At 49.2% G+C, this 18,533-nt stretch overlaps 2 protein-coding genes across 11 annotated transcripts in view; one reads left to right on the top strand and one right to left on the bottom strand.

Moving 5' to 3' along the window:
• The window catches only part of LOC103725112 (epoxide hydrolase 1-like), a 16,021-nt gene extending 14,078 nt beyond the window's left edge, over window positions 1–1,943 (top strand). For all 3 annotated transcript variants that reach the window (XM_029558258.1, XM_008822392.2, XM_029558259.1), the window contains exons 8-9: window positions 688–813; window positions 1,234–1,943. In XM_029558258.1, coding sequence (XP_029414118.1) covers window positions 688–813; window positions 1,234–1,435 — 328 coding nt within the window. In that variant the 3' untranslated portion in view covers window positions 1,436–1,943. The remainder of the gene's footprint in view (window positions 1–687; window positions 814–1,233) is intronic.
• A 781-nt stretch (window positions 1,944–2,724) lies between these two features.
• The window catches only part of Tmem63a (transmembrane protein 63A), a 36,901-nt gene continuing 21,092 nt past the window's right edge, over window positions 2,725–18,533 (bottom strand). For 7 of the 8 annotated variants that reach the window (XM_008822385.3, XM_008822391.3, XM_029558256.1 and 4 more), the window contains 13 exons: window positions 18,274–18,397; window positions 18,041–18,174; window positions 16,730–16,867; window positions 15,426–15,579; window positions 12,977–13,083; window positions 12,775–12,861; window positions 12,191–12,253; window positions 9,216–9,378; window positions 7,857–7,962; window positions 5,976–6,143; window positions 5,152–5,267; window positions 4,780–4,842; window positions 2,725–3,676 (listed from right to left, as the gene is read on the bottom strand). In XM_008822385.3, the coding sequence (XP_008820607.1) occupies window positions 3,509–3,676; window positions 4,780–4,842; window positions 5,152–5,267; window positions 5,976–6,143; window positions 7,857–7,962; window positions 9,216–9,378; window positions 12,191–12,253; window positions 12,775–12,861; window positions 12,977–13,083; window positions 15,426–15,579; window positions 16,730–16,867; window positions 18,041–18,174; window positions 18,274–18,397 (1,591 nt within the window). In that variant the 3' untranslated portion in view covers window positions 2,725–3,508. Of the gene's footprint in view, window positions 3,677–4,779; window positions 4,843–5,151; window positions 5,268–5,975; window positions 6,144–7,856; window positions 7,963–9,215; window positions 9,379–12,190; window positions 12,254–12,774; window positions 12,862–12,976; window positions 13,084–15,425; window positions 15,580–16,729; window positions 16,868–18,040; window positions 18,175–18,273; window positions 18,398–18,533 lie in introns of those variants that run through there. The other variant, XR_003847655.1, reaches the window with a different exon arrangement.

Here is an 18,533-nt window from a genome sequence, read left to right as displayed (position 1 = left end):
TATATATATATATATATACACACACACACACACACACACATATACATAAATTGTCTCAGGGTTCTTTAGTACTATGGCCAAGACCAGCCTGGGTCCCCTGACTCCTGGTCTTCTTGGTTCAATGCCTCCAGTCAGCCTGTGTGCTGGCTCCTGAGGAACACTCAGGTGATAAACTCTCTTACTGCTGCCAGGAGCTTCAAGCCCTTTAAGATCTGGGAGTGGGAAATTCATTGTCCTGAGACTCCTGGATCCTTGAACCATGAGTTGGGGGCAGGGGGGAGGTGGGTTCTGCCACTGGACAGTGGGGTTGGCAGAACCCAGGAGAGCCCAGGTGGAAGATGGGGTAGAAAGTATGGTGTGCTCTTCTGGGCACAAAGCACCTGGTTGCAGAGGCGTCACCTGATGGTGAGATGGAGGTGATGACACTACCCCTCAGCCACAGGTCGCTGAGAGGAATCCATGAATGAAAGACTGGTGATGAGTTTAGAACTCCCTGCCTTGCCATTGGGGTCAGACCCCAGCATTAGTTGTTCTCATAGAAACAGAGGACCTTGGCCTAGCCTGCCTATGGAAGATGCCACCAACCATCTGGCAGTGGTGTCTGAAGAGGAAAGTCAGACAGGCAGGGCTCCTAACAGCTGTGACCTGCACTGCACTGAGCCTGGGCATCCTGTCCTGCTTTCCCAGGAAGTTCACCCTGGATGATCTGCTGACCAACATCATGATCTACTGGACAACAAGGACCATCATCTCTTCCCAACGATTCTACAAGGAGAACATGGGCCAGGGCATCATGGTCCATAGGCATGAGGGGTGAGCCTGGCTGAGCAGGGAAAGGGGTCTCTGGTAACCGTTTGGCCTTTAACCCAGGCAGGGCATGATAACAAGATAAGAATGATGACAGATGTCCTGGGTGCCCACCCCCTAGGGATCCTGGCCTGCTATGGCAGGTGCTTTCAGATTTGCAAGGCCCATATGGAGACCCTCAAGTGGCAGTAAAGGGACAGGCAAGCAAAGTGGACAGTAGAGGTTCACACACCCCGCCTGACAGAGGAGGTCCTTAGTGAGTGGGAAGGAGGGGTTGTAGTGGGAGGGCTGTGTGAGCCCTGCTCTGCCCTTATCAGTATGGCTCACGTGGCCTGACTCAGCATTCCGGAGGTCCTGGGAGCCCTGCTTTGGGGACAGGAGAGCAGCACCTCAGCCTCTGCCCACAGTAATCTCTGTTCCTTCCAGGATGAAGGTCTTTGTGCCCACGGGCTATGCTGCCTTCCCTTGTGAGCTACTGCATGCCCCGGAAAAGTGGGTGAAGGGGAAGTATCCCAAGCTCATCTCCTATTCCTACATGGAACGTGGGGGCCACTTTGCTGCCTTTGAAGAGCCCAAACTTCTGGCCCAGGACATCCACAAATTCGTGTCACTGGCTGAACTGCAGTGATAACATTGGGGACCAACCATGGCTTCAGAAGCAGTCCTGGCTCCTCCCTAGTCTCCCCTCTGGAAGATGCACACTCTCTGAGAAATGAGTTTGAGTGCCCTGCAGGCTCTGGGAGCCAAGGCACACCCCTCCACCTCTCAGCACCCCTATATGTTAGGTTACAGACCCTAAAAAAAAATGCTGCTTCTTTAAAAGAAACAGGCACTGCAGCTTCAGAGAGATGTAGCCACGCCTCCCTGCCAGGAAGCGGGTAGGTCTCTCTCTTGCAAAGGGAACTAACAGACAACCTACTTTGGTCTTGAAGTCTCTTCCTCCACTCTGTTGCTGTGGGTAAGGCCAACCCCCTGCTATCGAGACCCAATTTAACCTTGAATTATCCGTTGCTCCTTCATCTAGTATCTTCCTGACTCCTAGCACTGGCTCTCTCGCTTTCCCTCCTTTCAAGACTCCCTTGCATTGCCCATAGAGCAGTACCACAACTCTCCTAATAAAGCTCTTTGGAAGGACAGTCAGTCTCAGCACCTTTCTATAGAACTTATAACATCTTTTCTAAAAGTTATCTAACACACGATGCACTCCTGTTAAGCAGTATGGCTTTGGCAAAAAATTATTTTACTTTTAAGAGCATCTGGATCAAAGGACATTCACTACCCATGGCAACCCACATAAGGACTCTCTTTCCAGGGGTGAGCCCTCATCTCTGTCCTTGTGCTTTGGTGTCCCTCCAGGCCTGTTGGCAAGGGCAGAAAGAGTGGCTGGATACACCCACTGGGCAGGTCCACCTGCACCAGGCAGCCCCAAAAGCATTGCAGGCCAGTCGGAGGAGAGGCGATCTGAGAGTGGGGCTGGTTGGGGGTGTGAGAAGGCCCTGATAACCAAGAGCCACCAGACCTATGAGAAAGCACAGCAGGATTGGCAGAGCCCCTGGTCCTGTGGTAAGGGGGCTGGGATGAAGGCAGGCCCCCAAGTGGTTGGTACCTGGGCTGCTATTGCTCTGCCCTACCTCTACCCAACTTTTGCCCCCTAAGTACCACCCATCCCCATATGTGCCTTGCCAACCCCCTCCTACCCTGTATGGACCCTGTGCCTCAGGTGCCCCCAGCCCTGGAATCCCACTGTGGAAAAGGGAAAGCAGCTAAGCACCATCCTCCTCTTCTCTCTGTGCCCACCATTCTGTCCTCCTATGATTCCAGGGTAATCTAGATGCTTCCCCTCCCATCTTAGAGGGAGCAGACACATGGGGTGGAGGCTGGATGAAGCCTTCATGGATGTGCAAATACACACATTCATCTGGACAAGGCATAAGAGGTGGCATCTCACCACCTGGCCCAGTGGGCACTTTATTAATGGTTCCTACTATCCCTGCCTGCTGCAGGGTGACCCTGACCCAGCCACAAGAGTCTCAGGCAACACGACACCAAAACCCAGAAGCACAGCAGGTGTGGAGTGTAGACCAGAGCCTGCTGCAGTCTGCAAGGGCAGGTCCCTTCCAGGTTCCCATCCACTGATCTCTGAGTAGGAGCTGTATGCTGGAGGAGTACTGGGGCACCTGGCCCCCACGTGGGCTCAATCCGAGACCTGAGACCCAAGGCTGCATCATTAACTGTTCATCAGCTTGCAGAGGGGTAAGCAGTGCTCAGGACTCAGAGGGACCAGGTCTTTCCCTGGACACAACGCCCTATCATCCAGCAGTCTCCCAAGGCTGATCAGCCTAAGGGTAAAATTCTAACACATGATCTTGGCTATAAACAACTGGGGACATCATCCCAACTTACAGAGCTGTACACTTCGAGAGTGAATGTACAGATTCTCAAATGACCACATGAGGGAGTTGCTGACATTCCCCACGCTTGCACTGGAACCAGACAAAAAGAAGCGTACTGCTGCTTTGGGGTAGCCCCACCCTGTACCCTCAGCCAACCGCCTGGGCTTCAGGCTTTGTTGGTTCTGTTTTCTCAAAGCAGTGGAGCCTCAAATGACTGGAAGAAGTGGAGAATATGTCCAGGACTGCAGGCTAGCCCCTTCTGCACCTCAGTCCTCCCCGAGTCTTCTAGACCAGCAGCTTGGTCACTGTCAGGCTTCCTGGTAGGCACAGGCCACACTGTCATCAGGACTCTGAACCAAGTACTGCCCAGAAAGAGTCCCACTGATGTTACGGATGGCTCCATAGGTCTGCTGCTGCTGTGGGGAGAGTGCTGTCCTCTCAGAGACCAAACCATTCAGAATCCGAGGCACGTAGGGCTGTTGGCAAATACTAGAGTTAGATCTTTCACGGTGGCAGGCCTGACATCCCATGTCCTGGTCATGCCCCATTACCCTGCCTTCTCCAAGAAATATCACCCACTTGGGGCATCTGGACCCAAAACAGGCCAACTGCAGACTTCCCAGCAGCCAGAGCATAAAAGAAAACAGTCTCCAACCCAGTTCTCATGATCATATAGGAGGAAACAGAGAGACCTTCTCCACTGCTCATAGGAAACATACCTTCCTGGCACTGAGTTCGGGGCCGCTATAACTGTATACAGGAAGTCGGGCTCTCTATGGGGATAGGTGTGTCAGTTGTGTTCCTCCCAGTCCCGGGCTGGGAATAAGGGATCTCCAGTATCCACCTGGCCTGCTCTCCTTGCTGGCTGGCAGGGCTTCTGATGTCCCTGAGTAATGATTCTCCCTGAAGGTCTTCTTAATAGGGGCTTGTCCAAGGACAGATCTAAGAGGAGTTCCTGACCCCAGGGACATAGCTACTGGAAGGACCAAGGCTGAGAGGCCAGCCGCACATCTGTTTGGATGGCCAGAAGTCAGCACTCTGCCATTCTGGGGCTCAGGGGCCCCGCCCCACCCTGGGGCATCACTCTAGAGGCAGGAAGAACTAGTATGGAAAGGGGTCAAGGTGCCTTTCCAATCTGTCTCCTCCCTCAGAACAGGTGCCACCTCATACATTTGCTGAACTCAGAGGGGCATGTGTTTGCTGCCTCCTTGTGGCTATCAGAAGACCTCACGCAGGCAGGTGACTAGCTAGTAACAAAGCTTCATCCAGCTACAGGACCTCCTGATAGGAAGCTTTCCAGGCAGTGGACTGAGAGAGAGTAACTGCAGCCCAGAGGAAGATGCACGTCTGTCGGGCTGACTAAACCCCTCAGTGACTTTAGAGGTAGCCTCGGTCAGGTGACGACATGAGGACTGACTAGGGGTTCCTCTCAGTTGACAATAATTCAGAACTAGCCTGCCAACTGACCTGGGCTTTCTTCTTAGCTAGAGGTGTTCCAAGCACATTGCCATGGCCTCTCTGGATGAGACCTTACAACTAGAGTGATAAAGGGCATGGGGATAAAGCACAGAGAGCTTACTGTGAACAGTGGGGGCACATGGGCCTCTGTCTCACTTCCTTTGTCATTTGCTGATTCTTCTGTCTGCAGACAACAGCAGAGATCCACAATGATGAACAGAACTGATTTCCCCAGACTAACATCCCCCAAACAAACAGACTAGTAACCCATAGAATAATAGTACCAACTAGCACCAGGCTCCCAGTGCAGGCTGATGCAGGGAGGGAGATGGGGGCCTGGAACGGGGGAAGAAGGGAAGTCACATCACATCCCACTCTCAAAGGAAAGCTGGGAAAAGCACAGTACTGTATTCACATGGGGAGACAGAGAGGAGAGAGAACCATGCTATCCTTGGAGTCCAGCCTGAGGTGTGGGGCAGGGCCCTCCCTGTACCTTGTAGTTCTGAGGGATGAGGTGCTTGAAGCATCCAAAGCAGGTATAGATAAGGCAGGCCAGGATGGTGAGCAGCACCACCAGGAAGGTGAACAGGGTGGCAGGGGCCTTCAGACCTGGGAACACAGATGCAGCCTTGAGGCTGGGGGCTCCTGTCACACTTGCTCTGTTGAAGAAGAAGCCAGGCCTGGTGCCTGAACTATGCCTGACTTTCCCTAGCAGCCCCTCACGCCAACAGTCAGAATGGTGTCCTCACACCTTGGAACATGTAGAGGGAATGACCCACAGGATGGCTAGAAATATCCCTGGTCAGGTTTCAGGCACAGGGACACCATCAATGGCCATTTGGCAGTGAGCTTACTGGTACAGTTCCCTCCAGCTGCCAGGGCCTAGGGCTAGGCGGAATGGTAGCTTCCCCGGCTGACTGTGCAGAGTCCCACGGACCTCTGCCTTTTTCTCTTCCCCAGGTATCATTTCCCTCCTGCATGTCCCTGGTTCCTCCATACCAAAAGCTTTGAGGACCTAGACCAGTCCACTCCCCGACCCCCAAAGAAACCACAACAGCTTCCCCATCTCCTCTGGCTCTACCCCTCGCCCCCCCACGCCCCAGCTGTCTTCTCTATATAGAGATGTCTAGGACTATGTCACACCTGACCTCAGGCTAGCTCGGTAGCCAGGCTGTCAGTATCATACCAACCAGTCCCTCACCAAGGGGCACCATGTTCTACCACACTGTGCTGTGAAAGTAGCCAATGATCTGGCTGACTGGTGTGGATGTGGGGCTACGAGGCCTAGGACTGGGCACAGCTCCCAATGCCCCTCACCGAGACGCAGGAAGGAGAAGAAGAAAAGCCAGAAGAGGCAGAGGATGGGAGCAGCCAAGGCCTGGTTCACAGCAGCAAAATGGATCCTCTTCTCCAGCTTGGCTGGCAGGTAGGCGAAGTAGAGGTTGTGCCGATCCACCAGGTGCTTGAGCAACATGTAGATGAGGCCTGCAGAAGAGGGGCTGCGAGCTGTAGACCCCGCCCAACCCTGTAAACCATAAGCACCTCTGCCCCCTTTCTCCTATGGTGTCTCTCTTTTGCCTGGCGCTAGGGGGCAAGACTGCTGACCTACAGCTTGACCCTGAAGTTAAGGAAGATGTGTATCCTGGCTGCCGGTTCTGTCTCTTCCTCTCCCAACCGCACTACCTTCCGCACTTCTTCCTGATCCCAAGGAAACATCTCTCTGCTCTGTCTCCCCAGAACACTGAAAGTCCAGGATCATGTAGGGAAAGGAACTGTTTTGACACTGAGGTGCCTGGCCTCAAGTCCTAGCCCTCCCACACTGTAACCCCACCCTCCTGCCCTCCTCAGTACTTAGATGCACAAAGGCCTTCCTTCAAGCAGGTATGGAAAGTGGGTGCTGCCCTTTTCCAGGATGCCCCTCTTGGTTAATTTTTTTTTTGTCTCAGTTAATTTACTCTTAAGTATTTTGCATCAAGTAAGACAGTGCTATAATGGCAATCAAAACTCTTGCATTAGGCTCAGCAGTTAAGAAGACTAACTGTTCTTGCAGAAGACCTGGGTTCGAATCCCAGCACCCACATGACAGCTAACAACTGTCCATAACTCCAGTTCCAGGGGATCCGATAGCCTCTTCTGTCCTCCTCGGGCATTGCACCACACAGGTGCACTTACCTACATGCAGGCATAACATATAACATTTCATACACATAAAATAAAAATAATAAATAAAATATTTTTAAAAAAACCTCTTGCATTAGGGCTTGGAATGTAGCTCATTGGTAGAGTACATGCTAAGCATGTTAAGGCTCTGGATTTTGTTCCCAGCACTTAAAAAGAATAAAAGAGCCAGGCATTTGGGAGGTTGAGGCAGGGGGAATCCTAAGTTTAAGGCCAGCCTGGGCTACAACAAAGCAAGACCTTGTCTCAAAAAATAAGGTGGACAGTGATAGAAGACACCTGACATCAACCTCTGGCTTTCATATACACATGTACATAAGTGCATTCCCACCTGCACTCACTCGTGCACACACACACATGCATACACACACACACACAAACACACACACTACACCACACAAATACAGGCATACACACAAATCAAACAAGATACTATAGTGGGCCAGCAGAGTGTTGAGAGAGGCCATAATAGAGGCCAGAAGGAGCAATTCACTTAGAAATTAAATGAAATTTGGTGTCACATGTGGTTCCCCAGCAGCTTATGGAGAGATGGCTCAGTGGCTAAGAGCACTGGCTGCTCTTGCAGAGGACCCAGGTTCGGTTTCTAGCACCCACGTGCTAGAACTGTCCCTAACTCCAGTTCCAAGGGGTCTGGCACCTCTTCTGGCCTCTGCAAGCATTATACACATGTGGTGCACTTACATGCATGCAGACAAACATTCATACACATAAAATTTTTAAAAATTTAAAAGAGCTGGGCATGGTGGCATATACCTTTAGTTCCAGCATTCAGGAGACAGAGACAGGTAGATCTCTGTGAAATCAAGGCTGGCCAGGTCTACATAGCGAGTGCCAGGCCAGCTGGGGCTACAGGGAGACCCTGTCTCAAAAAGACCAAAAATAAAAAATTTAAAAAAGAAGTCACTCTGCTGGGGCGCCACTATGACCTAGTGGTAGTTGTCTCAAGGAAGTGCAGAGCCAGTTGTCCATGTACCCTGGGACTGACTCCAGGGTCCTTACCAAATGGCACTATAATAGGGCAGGTGATGCTGTAGGCCATGATGACAGTGAAGACACACAACATCCACGCGTACATGGCTCCAAACTCATATTCAAAGGCCTGGTTCTGGTAAGAGAAGGAAGTGAGGCGCTCACAGCCTAGTTCTGTTCCCAAGCATCTGTCTATGCACTCCAAGCATTGAGGGTCAAGCAGGGTGGAAAAGAACTAGGTAGAGAGGAGACATATTTCTGGAGGTCCCTAGCTCGCCCTTCTAGAGGCAGCTACAGCTTCTCGCAGTTCACACCCAGACCTCACAAGACATGGTGAATGGTACTCTCTTCCTCCAATTGTGTTCACACAATAGGCCTGAGTCTCTGGAGAGATGGCTACAGGACTCACTGTAGGAACAATTTCATACAGATAGACATCTATCAGCTTGGCCCTCACACAGGTGGCCTGGACCAGCTGTTTGCACTACTGTAAAACAGGGAAATGAGTGGTGCCCATCTCAAAACGCAGAGGGCAGCTGGCTTCTCTCTCCTTTCACAGTACTCACCAAAGCATAGGGAATAAGAGACCTTACACTGCCCAGTCTTGGAAATCTTGGAGTAAGTACCATAGCCTAACCTTTGACATTTGAGGTGCTCCTAAGAAAATATCTAAACACACGATCCAGGAAAGGGATTTATGGATTGTATATTATCTTTCTCTTGCTAAGCAGGTGCTTAAACCACTGATCTATACCCCAACCTAGGAATGTGTGGGTTTTAGTTACATATTCATGTGTGGTGGTTAATCTTGATTGCAACTGGATTTGGAATCACCTAGGAGACACAACTTGAGTAAGTATTTCCATAGAGGTTTAACTAAGGGAAGACTCCCAACCCCTGAATGTGGGTGGTACCATTCCATGGGCTGAGGTCCCACGTGGAATAAAAGGTGGGGGGAAGGCAGGGAACTGAGCATTAGCATTTATCTCTCTCTGCTTCCTGACTGGATTCTACATGACCAGCTGCCTTATGCCCCCTGCCCCCCAACAGCTAGGAATGCTTTCATCACCACTTTCCCCACCAGACTGAGAGCCAAAATAAGTCCTTCCTCCTTTAAATTGCTTGTGTCAGGCATTTTGTCACAGCAATGAGAACGCAATATAGTGTTTAGCCAGACTTGGATAGGCTGTAAAAATCCTAAGCTCTTTCCTGTAGCCCATGAGTCAGAGTATCCAGCCCATGAGTCAGAGGGGAAATTGGAGGAAGATTTTCCAGGACCCAAAGAGGTTGCTGGTAGAGACCACCCTGGGCCTGGGTTTAAGGAGCTCTTGCCACCATGCCTAGCACTAGTTCCAGGGTGGGGAGAGGCCCACAAGCAGGGATCGCTACCTGCTTAACGTTCCTGCGGTCGGCAGCTGTTTTAGCCATGATCATACGGAAAGTGTAGAGGATGAGGCCAGGCAGCCGCAGCAGTTCCATGCCACTGCCGATGAAGGCCGAGGCAATGACATAGTTCACAAAGAAGGCACCCTGGTCTGGCAGGAAGACGCACCTGGAGAATGAGAGAAGTCTGTGAACTGGGGGCCCAGAGCTTCCTTCCAGCTGGAGAGTAAGGGGTCCCCAGGAAGGCTTTCACTGCATCCCTTCATTCAGTGAGTATTTGTGGAGCCCATGTGAACACTAGGCACTATGCTGGAAGCTAAGAATAACATCAAGGGACTGGAGAAATGGCTCAGTGGATAAGAGCACTGGCTGAGCTGGCAGAGGACCCAGGTTTGGTTCCCAGCACCCACATGGCAGTTCCAGGGGATCCAATGTCTTCTTCTGGTCTGTGGGCATTGCATGACACTGACATACTTACACACATGCAGGCAAAACACTCATACACATAAAAATAAATTTTTAAAAGCATAAAATTAAGCCACAATGCTTGTAATCCCAGTGCCAAGGAAGTACAGGCAGGAGGATCATGAGTCCTAGGCCAGCCTGGGCTACACAGCAAGACTTTGCCTTAAAAAAAAATCAAGCCCAAACTCTAGCTTTGTATTTGCATACTATCTAGGGACACAAACAAACATGAATATACAGTATGGTAGTCAAGCACTGCCTCAGAGGAAGTCATACTGGGTGGGGATGTCAATGAGGCTAGCAGACTGATCCAAGAGGCCTCTCTCAGGAGGTGACATCTGTGCAGATTTCTGAAGAAGCAAATCACCTGACATCAGATGCCTGGATAATGCAGCTCTGAAGAGCTGTGAGCCTGGCACTGCCAAGGAAGAGTATACAAGGGTAGAGAGGGCTGGAAAGCAGAGGGTGAAGGAAGAATGTAAAACTGAAAGGCACAGAGGGCCAGGGAGCAGGAAGGTAGCTCTGATGGGGGTTGAGGGTGTGGTCACTGCTGCCAAGCAGTGCTGGAGGCAGGCAGTGCTCTGGAAGTAGTGAAGTAATGTCTGGTTTGGGATCTATCTTGGAGATGGAGCTGGGAGATCTGCTGATAGATCAGATGCAGTGTGAGAGGAAGGAAAGAGGCAAGGTACACACTCCCAAAGGTTTTTCCACACCAACTAGAAAGACAAGAGTTAAGGGGAAAACTGGGTGTGGCAGTTCGGGTTGGGGTAAGGAAAGCCTTCAGTGCCCGGCAGGATTCATCCTGAGTGGAGATAGGCGAGCTGAAGGCTAGAGGTGGACAGCAAACTGATAATGTGGATATTGTAGGCATTTAATTTTTTTTTAACTTCTTGGTGCTGAAGATGGAACCCAGGGAAGCACACCATCAGTCCCACTGTTCACGTTTTAATTCAATAGTCAAACTGGCATTGAAGCCTGAGTCCAGCTGAGGGCGAGGCAGGATGGATCTCTCAGGCAACCAACACCTACCTTCGCAGGAAGTCCCAAGGAGGCTGCGAAGGCGATGCTATTGGGCAGGGAAGTTGAGAGCACAGTCCAGAGGTAAGTGAAAACACTGTTCCCAGAAGGAGCCTGAGTCAGATGTGTCAGGTATGGGTGACAGGTCACAGACAATGGGAACGGAAAGCTTGCCATTGGATTTGGTAGTGACATGCTACTGTCCACCTAGGCTAGAGCTGGTTGCACAACTGCATATCTATCTCTAACTACCAGCTCCTGAGTCACTAGTCTACTTGAGCAAGAAATAATTTTTCCCATTCCTACAGGCCAGTCTTCCCCATAACCAATCTGGAGTCATTGGAGCTACTGTAAGCCCTCAACAGTAGTGCAACAGGGGTTGGGCTCAACTCAGCTGCCTTTTAACTAGCTCAGTAACATTGGATGAGTTACTCAATATCTCTGAGCCCCATTATCTGTAAAATGGAAATAGGAATATCTACTTCATAGCTTCCTTTTTTACTTGTATGCACACATGCATACATGCATGTGGGGGGGGGGAGAAAGAGAGACAGAGACAGAGAGACAGAGATAGAGAGAGACAGAGAGAAACAGAGAGACAGAGACCAGAGGTCAACACCTGGTATCTTCCTCTATGGTTCTCCACCTTATTTTTTGAGACAGAGTCTCTCACTGAAACTGGAGCCCACTGATTAGCTGGAGCTGCCCAGCAAGCCCCTGGGATTCTCTTGCCTCTGCCTCCTAGTGCTGGGATTACAGGTGCATGCCACCACACACAGCACACACTTTTCACACTGAGCCATCTCCCCAGTCCTCTTCATAGTTTCTTCTCATGGTTAAATAAGAAAATGATTCATAAAACATTTAGCATAGAGCCTTTTTAAATAATAGCTATTGGCCGGGTGTGGTGGTGCTCACCTTTAATCCCAGCACTTGGGAGGCAGAGGCAGGTGGATCTTTGGGAGTCCAAGGCCAGCCTGGTCTACATAGTGAGTTCCAGGCCAAAAAGACAAAAAAAAAAGAACAAAAAAATAGCTGTTGCTGTTAAAGGGCTATGGCATAGGTCTACCATATTAACAAGCACACACATCAGCCCTATTTCATTCTTCTAACAGAAATAACCCTCAGTCTAGACAATCACATGTTTAATTATCATCTTCCTTCCCTGATTGGGACACCACTGAGACCCAGAAGTTCCTTCTCCCAGTGGCTCTGTGGTCTGTAAATAAGTTTCAAACAATAAAAGTGACTGCCACTAATTGAGTTTGGGGCTAAAAGATGAACCACATTTCTGCAAACGTTCATAAAGTGGGTCAACTCCCACAGTGTGTTCAGGGAATGTGGTAGGGCTGTTGTGAAGGCCAGGCCTGCTATCTCCAAGGGTGAATGCCTGTCCTAAAGCTTGGAGTGCTGCCCAACCCCACACAGCAGCCCTGCCCAAGGCCCTTCAGATCCTGAGATTCTAACTCCAGAATGCAGCCTGGCCAGTCAATACTTACTCCAACCTGATGGATGCCTCTGAGGAAGTTTTGTCAAAGAGCCACCGGAAGAAAAAATCTAAGCTGAAAATGAAAAAAAAAAAAAAAAGAAAGAAAGAAAGAAAGAAAGCAAGAAAGCAAATGAATCCTATATGAGTTTCTTTGTTTGTTTGTGTCAAGGCATGACCCAGGGACTCACTCATGCTAATCAAGAGCTAACACTTCATGTGATATTGACACATCTTCATTTCCTTTTGCTCTAAAAACAGCCCAAATCCCAAGCTCTTTCTTTGTCCCAGTGACAACATTTACAGTGTGACTCATCAAATATGCTTTAACAGAAACTTCCTTCTTTAAGATAAACATAGCTGTGATTAGACCCTTAGTACAGGGAAAGTCTTCCTAGGTTTTGCTTATAGTCTTTTTTTTTTAAGGATGCTCATCTTTCCACAGGGGAAGATCAGAACAGTTATACCCTAGGTGGGAACAACAGGCTTAAAAGGGGTCAGTGTTTGATCTACTCCAAACCTAGTTCCATTCTCAGAAACAATGCTCTCCAGAGGGGGTTCTCTTCTGACTGGGGAAGGACAGGCAGTGGGGTGTACCTGGTGAGACCAAGGGAGGGCAGGATCAGCACCATGAAGATCAAGAATATGTAGACCTTGGATACCATGATCTGGTTTTCCCCTGACCTGCAGGACAGAAATTAGCAGTTTATTAAGTGTTCCCATAAGGCCCAGCAACGTGCCTGCTGCCCTGGGTAGGGTAAGAGGCATCCTTCCCAGGGAAGGCCCAGACCCTGCTCACCTGGTCCAGTGAGACTCCAGCAGTGTGGAATAGTAGACAACGGATGGGAGCAGCGCAGAGAAGGACCAGAGAAGGAGGGTGGGGAAGAACTGGCTGATGACTGGGTTCTGAAAAACAAGGGCCACCATGGAGGGTTGAGACAGGAGTGGAACTGTGGGACTCAAAAAGACAAAAAAAAAAAAAAAAAGCTGGACTCAGAAGAAGTAAGAATGTAGTTTATGTAAGACAGATAAAAGGAAAACTAACCAGCAGATTCATCCTCAAAAGAACAGGCCTTGTCCCTACATCAAAAGATTGTCAGTCTAAACCAAATTGTGTCATGTGTAATTAAGGTGGTTTGTATTATATATCAAGTCAGATAAGAACTCCTTCAATCCCAAGAGTAATATGACAGGTGATTTAACTTAAGCTTGTATGAAAAACTAAGGCTCAAAATTTATCAGTCAGGGATGGCAAAGCCAGGACAACAGTCCCTGGCCCCAACCCAGAGTGTCTTCTCAGGAGGTGACTGACCAAGTAACAAGCAAAATTATAAAAAATAAAAAGATTCAGGAGGTATTTCATCAATGCTAATTATAAGAAACCAGTATCTTCTCCTATCTACCTTAGCTTTCTGTTGTGTTTTGCTTTGCTTTTGAGACAGGGCAGGGTCTCCTATATGTCACACAGACTGGCCTTAAACTCCTGGGCTCAAGCAATCCTCCTGTCTCAGCCTCTTGGTCATTATCATGCTTGTCCATCTTTGCTGTTTTGAAAACTACTCATTATCTATATCACATAAAATGGCTTTATAAAAATATTATCAGAAACTAAATTATGAAAGAAACCATTCACAATACTGCCACCCCAGCCAACAAAGCTCTTTTCATTGTTTCCTGTCCCTTTTGTCCCCTCTGTTCTACCAACCATATTTACGTATTAGAACTGTTGTGCAGAAACAATTCTATATTCTACTGTTTTGGTTGGTTGTGTTTTTTGTTGTTTATATATATACTGGTCTTTTTGAGACAGGGTCTCCCTGTAGCCCCAGCTGGTCTGGAACTCCCTATGTTGACCAGGTTGGCCAGCTCACAGAGATCTGCCTACCAAGTGCTGGGCTTAAAGGCATGCACCACTATGCCCGGTATATTTTTTATAAATTTTTAAATTCATTTTTAAATTTTATATGTATGAATGTTTTGCTTGTGTGTATGTAAGTGCACCCATGTGTGCAATGTCCAAGGAGGCCAGAAGAGGATGTCAGATTCCCTAGAACTGAAGTTATGGATGGTTGTTAGCTGCCATGTGGGTGCTAGGAACCAAACCCAGGTTCTCTAGAAGAGCAACCAGTGCTCTTAACCACTGAGTCATGTCTTTAGCCCCTGGTTGGCTTTTGAAAAGATTTGTTATTTATTTATTTATTTGTTTGTTTATATTTGTGTGTGTGCGTACACACATTTGTGTGTAAATGCATATGTGTGCCTACATGAATTTATGTGCAACACATGCATGTAGGTGTAAAGGCCAGAGACAATCAGATCCTCCAGAACTAGGAGTTACAGGTGGTTGTGAGCCACCCAATTTGGGTGTTGAGAACCTGGGCCCTCTGCAGGAGGGGCTCTAAACTGCTGAGTCATCTCTCCAAGGCTGGTTGGCTGGTTTTGAGACAGGATCTCACTCTGTAGCTCAGGCTGGTCTTAAACTTCCAGCAATCCTCCTGCCTCTGCCTCCCAAGTACTGGGCTTACAGGCAAGAGCCACCATACCAAACTCTGCATTCTGCTCTTATTATAAGCAATCACTATGCAATTTCTAGTAAAGGTTTCATATTCTGTCAGACTAAATGTATCTCATTCAACTCAAATGATCTTTCCTGTTGAGCATTTAGACTGATTCCATTAAATAAATATATATTGCATTACCATATGGCACAATAATAAATGTCACCATCTCTGCTTGGGGACTTAAATGGGCTAGGGAGGGCTCAGGTGGGTACCAAAACTTGCTGTGCAAGCATAAGGATCTTAGTTCAAATTCCCAGCAACCCACATAAAAAGCCAGGTGTGGCCATGCCCATACCCATAACCACAGCACTGTGGTGGAGGCAGGGAGTGGAGAGGAAGCTCACTGCACATGCTGGCTGCTAGCCTAGCACCAGGTACAGTGAGAGACCCTGTCTCAAAACAATAGGCAGAGAGGAAAAGAGCACATATCCAAATTCCTCTTCTGGTTTCTGCATGTGTACAGGCAGGCACATATACATACACAGTGTACATACACTATATACATACACACAACACACACACACACACACACACACACACACACATACACACAGGGAAAACATGAGCTGAGTGGCCTGGCCCCCTGCTTCAGCCTCCCCCCAACCCCATGCCTCAGCTCTCATTGTTCCCCACCTACCACCCTCTTCTGCTGGCTCTACCAAAGGGTCCTGCAAGTTGATCACTCACATTCAGTGCATGGATGGGTTTGGTGACATTGAACTTGTCCATTGTAGACAGAATGATGGAGGGTGTAGTCAGGAAAAACAGCACCAGAAACAGAGTGAAGTTGATGCCCAGCCACTGCAGCCACCAGCGAAGGCCCTGGACAGAGAGGTTCTTCCTGCAGGGGATAACACCAGCCAAGAGGCTTATCTCCCAGGCACAGGCCATCTGCAACACCAGCAGTGCCCACAACTGAGACATGTCAGAAAGTCAGCTATAGGGAGGCCAAGAGACTAGGCTATAGCTAGTTTGGGCCTTAAGAGCAAAGGCAAATTTTCTACACTATCCTTCAGCTACAGGAAGGCCAAGTTTCAGGTCCCTGAACCCAGAAGGAAATAGCTGTCAGTGCTGATGTAAACTACCCAGAGGGGCCACAGACACGCATGCTGTCCAGGGAAGGCTCCAGCATGACCTTTCTTGCACAGCTCAATGTTTTGTGACTAATGACACATTCCTCAGCTGGGGCCATGGACTGGAGTACAGGGAGCACAGGCAGAGCTGGGCCTGACCTGGCTCTTCAACCCACCAAAACAGACCCACACACCAGCCCCAGTTCTGAGAAACCCTGTGAACCAGAGAGCAAACTGTCAGGCTGAACTCAAATGAAACGGAGACAAGCATGTAAGATTTACTCCACCCAAGAAACTGAGGAGGCTCTGTCCAACAGGTAGCATGTGGGGGTGCTGCCAACCTCAGTGTGGGCTGCAAATCTCACCCAAGGCCTACGGACATGGCTCAGCTCACCAGCGTGACCTCAGCTCCATCTAGGACTGTGAGGTCTAACATGGTAGCCACCATGTGGCTACCGAACACTTGTGGTATGGTGTTCTGAGCTGAGAGGTGTTAGAAAATATAAAAAAAATAACAGATTCAAAGACTAAATATGAAAGGGAAAGTATAAACACAAGCCTTGATTTCATTAAAAAAAAAAAAGGAAGTGCTACATGTTAAAATGTTAACATTTGGGGTATGAGAGATTTATTAGTAAAATTAATTTCAATCATTTCTTTTTCTAACATGCTACTAGAAATTTTTTTATTACGTACATAGTTCACATTGAATTTCTGTTGGACAGCATCTGAATGCCAGGGACTAACAGTTGGGGAAGGCGCAGACTCCTCTGCTAGAACATACCAAACACATCACAACACCAGGCCCTACCTATGTAGATGGCCACTGAATTCCAGGCCACATCTACACTCCAGGTGACCAGGCAACCCCACCAGGAACCCAAGTCTCTCCCACACTTCCCCACCCTGGGAGCTCACCAGCAGATGTCCTCAGGGTAAGAGGCGAAGGTGATGGTCCACTTAGCGACGCAGAGCTCTCTGCTGTAAGAGGATGGTTGAGGCTCACCTCTGCACCAAAGGCCCTGGCATTTGCAGGCATTAAAGTCTTTCAGGATGCTGTCAGGAAATGCAGAAGACATCAAAGTGCAGCTCACCCAGGTTCCACATAATACCCAGCAAATTCAGGCACCGTAAGAGTGGGAGCCTCATAGGGTAGGGTGTCTGCCCCGTTGTTACTATCTTATTATAATTAATGCTAAGAAACACCCACCTGCAATCCCAGCACTTGAGAGGTTGAGGCATGAGTATTCAAGGCCAACTGAGGCCACACAGTGAGTTTCAAGTCAGTTTGAGCTATATAATGAGACACTGTCTCAAACACATCAAAAAGAAAGGTGCTGTGCTTGGCACACTAGGGAGGGTTTTGCATCCTTACAACAATGCAAGCAATGGGTTGCTATCCCATGTCCCATTTACTGAGGTACACCACATTAGGTTTAGCATCCCCAACTGTCTGTCTCCTATGTGCATATTGTCTTCACTGCCCTACCACAGCAGGCCTCCAAGCCCCACCCCCATACCTGCTTGTGACACTAGAACTGACCCGACACCAGCCCAGTGGCTCCACCTTCCCAACCTTCACTTTGTCCCAGGCCACATTATACGCTGCCCATTCCCAAATTCCTCTCCCAAGACTCCCACCCCACCATCACTATCTCAGTCTTCTTTCTCCTCTGGCCTCCCAAAAAGAAACCAATGGCCCCTTTGCTGCTCCACTCTGAAGCAACAACTCCTATGGAGAGCATTCCAGAGGCTGTCTCCAGAGTGACCATAGGCAAGGCAGGGAACGCATCCCTCCCTAATGCTCTCTAATCCCCTAATGTTCTAAGGTGAGGCAACACCAATGTCCTAGGCCTGAGAGCACCTTGAGAGCTTGCAGCTGCAGGCTCCTATAGCTCTGAGCATCCAGAGTGCCCCATGGTCTCCCCATAGCTTTCCATTTCCATTTGTCAATGAACAGAGGAGGACCTTGGTTCCAGAGTTTCCATCAAGCTGACAGAATGCCGCACACAGAAGCAGCAGGATGGATTGCTTGGGCAGCAAGTGAGAGCCCGACAGTGGGACTGGACCACATCATCCTGGCAGGAATCAGCAAGGACCATGCAATGCTCAGCCCCACCAGCTGTCATCAAACACGGCCGGACTCCCTCAAGAGGCGAGGGCAGTGTGTCTCTATTCAAGAGAGATAGCAAGCGATCTTATGGGGGTAAGAGGGTCAGCCACACTCACTAGGTAGCCATGGACTTCTCACGGAAGGTGACAAAGGCCATTCCTAAGGGCTGATCCTGGACCCGGCACTGTTCAACTGTGATCCTCTCTTGTAGACTTTCATTCATTCGAGTGTAGTAAGAGATAGCATCTTCCTAAGGGAAGACACAGGCCCTGGGTGATGTGACCCTGAGCAAGTAAGTATCAGGGCACCCATGCCTATCCCCTGCTCCTGGCAGGCAGCAGCACCTCACCCGCTCACAGCCCTGCACTTCACAGCAACAGAACTGGCCACAAGGCTTGGGATTAATGAGGGTCAGTCGGCCTGTCTTCGCCCGTAGGTTCGTATAATAGGTCAGGCTCTTTTCAGTCTTCTTTCTGTAAGGTGGGAGTGGAGTGAGGCAGGCACAAACTCAGGCTTATGATCCCAGAGCACAGCTCCATGACACAGTCAACCACCAGTCAGCAGAGTGAAGAGCTCAGTTTTGTGAACAGAAAAGCACAGGCCCACCGT

This window comes from Nannospalax galili, unplaced genomic scaffold (assembly GCF_000622305.1).
Source record: "Nannospalax galili isolate Female #2095 unplaced genomic scaffold, S.galili_v1.0 scaffold1508, whole genome shotgun sequence".
In the NCBI taxonomy this organism is placed as follows: Eukaryota; Metazoa; Chordata; class Mammalia; order Rodentia; family Spalacidae; genus Nannospalax; species Nannospalax galili.
The sequence above is the reverse complement of the archived record's forward strand: the minus strand, read 5'-3'. Positions and strand labels throughout refer to the sequence as shown.